At 41.1% G+C, this 4,382-nt stretch overlaps 1 protein-coding gene across 1 annotated transcript; it reads right to left on the bottom strand.

Annotated features, from left to right (window-relative positions):
* Nucleotides 1-1,967: 1,967 nt before the first annotated feature.
* On the bottom strand, nt 1,968-2,699 carry LOC123441217 (uncharacterized protein OsI_031781-like). Its single transcript, XM_045117709.1, has one exon. The coding sequence runs from the start codon at nt 2,626-2,628 to the stop codon at nt 2,245-2,247; it is 384 nt and encodes a 127-aa protein (XP_044973644.1). The 5' UTR covers nt 2,629-2,699; the 3' UTR covers nt 1,968-2,244.
* Between the last annotated feature and the right edge of the window lie 1,683 nt (nt 2,700-4,382).

The raw sequence follows: 4,382 nt of genomic DNA, 5'->3' as shown, positions 1-4,382 counted from the left end.
TGCCCGGTATGAAGTGACTACAATACTCTCATGGTCTAAGGAACTAAACATATATTAACTCTCTGTGTTATAACTTATAGACTTGTGATGATAGGATCTAAAAGTATAATAACAAAAAAGTTGGGCCAATTCAATATGATCACTCTACTAACATCATACTCTAGATTTCGTTTGGCATCTTTTTTACAGTTCAGCAAATGCCCATTAATAGGAATACATGATCATCAGACAACACTTGAGCTAGTCCTAAAGGCTAGACTAGGTATCAAGTTTTACTGTTTATCATTCTACACGTGCTTATGAGTTTTGTCCTAGATCACATATTCAAGAACCATAGCAGTTATAGCATAAAATTATCTTTTAATTATAATCGTGGAAATAAATAATACAATTATTATTGCCTCCAGGGCGTATTTTCAACAATTGTGTCTACCTCGGTGAGAATCTTATCTCTTGCTCATCGAAACGCCAACACCCAATTTCTCGATCGAGTGCTGAAACTGAGTACCAAGATGTCATCAATGCTGTTGCTGAAGCTAGTTGGCTTCGTAAACTCATGTCGGAACTGCATCACCCCCTACCCCATGCCACCATCATCTTTTGCGACAACGATAGCACGGCTACATGTCTACGTACCTGGTTCAACATAACAGACCAGACATATCGAGATTTATGTGCACTTTGCCTACGACCGTGTCTCCCTTGGATACATCCGCGTGATACATGTACCCTCCTCTCGATAGTTTGCTGATATATTCACCAAGGGGCTGCCGCCCCCTTGTTCTTGGACTTCCGGTCTAGCCACAACAACCGAGAATCTCTTGTCGTGTCTAAGGTGGAGTGTTAGGCAAACATAATATCCTTGATATTATGTTGTCCCTTCCCAAATTAGCGCATGTGTAATTAGCGATATCAGGCTATTATGACAGGGATTGTAATTGGGATTGTGTTCCATGTAGAAGGTCCTGATTCTGGTCTCTATTCCCAAACTTTCAATGTGGATCCACACGTCCGGCGAGTGTTTTGGTAGTGTGTGTACCGGCATCCACATGACATTCTAACAGAGCAAAGCAGATAGGCCCACCATGTCTCGGGGATGAAGCTCGTGATGAGGGATCTCATCATGGATCTATGAAATGGTCTGTCATGCATTAGCTTCGCCGTCGACCATGCCAACACACTGTGTTGTTATAGATGTGTGATCGGAAGATCTTAGCATCGATATCTGGTAGTGACAAAACAATTAAGAGAATGTATATAATGAGACTTATCAGGGCTACAGCACACACGTGTGATCGAGCTAAAACAACCCGATCAGACAAGCTGTTTCATTGATTTGTTTCTTACATCATCAGTTTAACTAGCGATAGTACTTGTTAAATTCGTCGCCAGGGCAATTTGAATGGTTTCGAAATTTAGTCATCCATGGAAGACTCTAAGGCTAGCTTGCTGCTCGTACCATTTATTCATTGTTTTGTTGATTAAATCTGATTGACAAGAACTAGCTAGTCGATCGGTCGTGCATGCATGTGAGTGAGGTGAGTTGAGGCCCATATATAAGACCGACTGAGCGACCATGTTTGGTTTCATGCATCCAACTTATCAGCACCAAATGCATGGCATGCACATGGACAATAAGAGTGAAGGGGTAAAGATATATTAATACAATTAGTCTAATCTGCTAGAGAAGAGCAATGTGGCGCTGTGCCACAAGGCCGGTAACATACAACATCGAAGAAGCGCTCTAGAGTTTCAAGTGAAGCATAGTTGAATGAGTCAACCATGCACAATAATCAACTACTCCCTCCGTTCCTAAATATAAGTCTTTCTAGAAATTTCGCTAGTGGACTACATACGGATGTATATACACATATTTTAAAATATATATTCACTCATTTAGTTTTGTATGTAGACGTCTAGTGAAATCTCTTAAAAGACTTATATTTAGTAACGGAGGGAGTAGAAGAATGACAAGTACGTAGTACAATTTATTTCTTGATATGAATAAACATATCGTGATGGGCCCATGAGGTTCCCTATATCTGGATTGTTACAAGTGCTCGATCAGGCGAAATAAAGTCGCCAAAAGAAATAAATAAAAATGAAACAAAAACTAGTGCACGTACAATGTGCATTCCTGACAATGAAATTATGAAAAACAATAGAATATAATTTGGCGTGTGTGGTAGGAGGGGGAGCATGTTATGGCGTTGTGCATGCTTCTATATATTAATAAGATGCAACTTACAGAATTGGCCGGCTAGCCTCCGTGAAGCCATCCTCCATCATCTTGAACTTCTCAGCGGGTGCTGCGGCAGTAACTATCTTAGCGGCTATCTTGTAGGCCAATAGATGTGCACCAAATTTCTCCTTGTCTCCCTTGGCCTTGTTCATCGTGTACATAGCGAGGAGTTCCTGCTTTGCAACAGCCTCCGCTACTTTGGTCCTTTTTGATGGTGGGGCGGCGGCGATGACCCCGTCTAGGGCCGTCTTGATGATGGGGGTTAGCTCATCCAAGGCGGCCTCCTCGGACTTGACGATGACGGCGCTTGACGTCGGTAATGATGCGATTTCCACCATGACGATGAGAAGGGTTAGTGCCACCGCAATGTTCTGGAGTGGCGCCATTGCTCTTGTTGGCCTAACAGGTGGCTTAGAGGAATGATGCACCACGATATAGGTGGCTTAGAGGAATGCTCTTGTTGGCCTTTCAGTGAGACTGATGTTTGCACCGTGGAGGCTTATAAAGGTGGTTGTTGCTTTAAATACGAGATGTTGCATAAAGAGAGCGTGAGGCCACGAGAGCTTCGCGGGCGCCATGCTGTGGGTGAAAACTTTCTTGCATGCATGCATGTCTAGCCGTGTGAGCCACCGCTTTCCCCTCAATAGTAGAATTCCTAAGAAGTAGGAGTACCATCCATCTAGCTGGGCAGCACCACTGGTAAAATTAATGACCGGATCTTGTGTGGTGTGCATGGTTCCATGTATCAGAGGTTCATGATACAACCTTTTGAATGCGAGGTTCATGATACAGCCTTTTGACTTCAGATTGTTTATTAGGTGTAGTGAGAAAGCAAATAGAAAATTTGACTGGATTAAAATATTACAAGATTTGTGGAAATGCAAGAAGGATCTAGATGTTCTTAGATCACATGGATGTCCTTTACTTTTCAAAAACATTGACCCGATTGCTATTTAAAATGTTCTATGCTTTACGACAATCATTAAATGTAGATTGCTTGTATACAATATATAAGAAACATGATGTGGTCCACTACTCATTATCGGGGACATTGGTCGACTACCCCTATGCTATCTGTACCAACAAAACTCGTCAAAGAAAACTAAGTCATAGTTTAAGTGGCCTAATGTGGCAAACCCAAGAATTCAAAAGTTAGTATGATTCTTCAAAGATAATTTATTCATCCAAATAAAAAATAAAAAATGAAACCTAATATAATTCTAATCTGATTTGCTAGGATCTTCATCTCTACGGCTACATCCATTAGTGTTGAATCTTGACATGATCCAAGCTTGTCTCGACCAACTCACTTTTAGACAAACATCCGCTACAATCTTCCTTGAAAAAAATCCATAAAACCTGAGAGAGCTATTTTCTGAGCTAGCATATAAAATTAATAAGTTAGATGTATGATAGATTGAATTGTGAAAATAGTAAAATATAACTGCTTCAAAGTTCATCTAGCTCCTTCTCTTTGAGTGAATAGTACGTGCTAAATCACCATATCATGGGATGACATCATGTACATGGATATACATGTTAGATTGCTCGATACGATCTTGCCTTCTGAATCACCATCGTGGGATAAATTTATGTACATATTCATGATGGATTACTGATCTCCAAAAGTGAGATTCAAAGGATGAGGTGGAACAGGCTAATATACATCATATATTTTTAGAACATATCATGTGTATTCTACCGACGTGAGTGGGTACAGAGCAACCATGTGTATTCTACTGACGTGAATGGATACTTATGCACGCATATTCACTGGTTTGGTGCTCCTACAACCAGGTAGTGTACTGTATACAGCAAAAGAAAGGAATACATATACAGTATTACATTGCATGCCATAGGCAGCCGTCATGCGTACGTAGAGATGGAGGGAGAGAGCAAACGATATTAGCTTGAATGATAAACCTGCCGGCCTGCCATGATCCATGGTTACCGGCAACTAGTTTGGCGCGGATCCACCCAACCCTAAGGCGTAGAATGTGCGTGTGTGGCGTACGTGTGGAGAGCTGACGTGAGCATCTTAATTTCATGCACCACATTCATGACATGCACATGGATATGAAGAGTCAAGAGTTAAGGAGATATTTAACTAATTGATCCCATATGCTAAAGATGAGCAGGT

Source organism: Hordeum vulgare, chromosome 3H (genome assembly GCF_904849725.1).
Source record: "Hordeum vulgare subsp. vulgare chromosome 3H, MorexV3_pseudomolecules_assembly, whole genome shotgun sequence".
In the NCBI taxonomy this organism is placed as follows: Eukaryota; Viridiplantae; Streptophyta; class Magnoliopsida; order Poales; family Poaceae; genus Hordeum; species Hordeum vulgare.
This window is presented reverse-complemented; position numbering and strand designations above follow the sequence as displayed.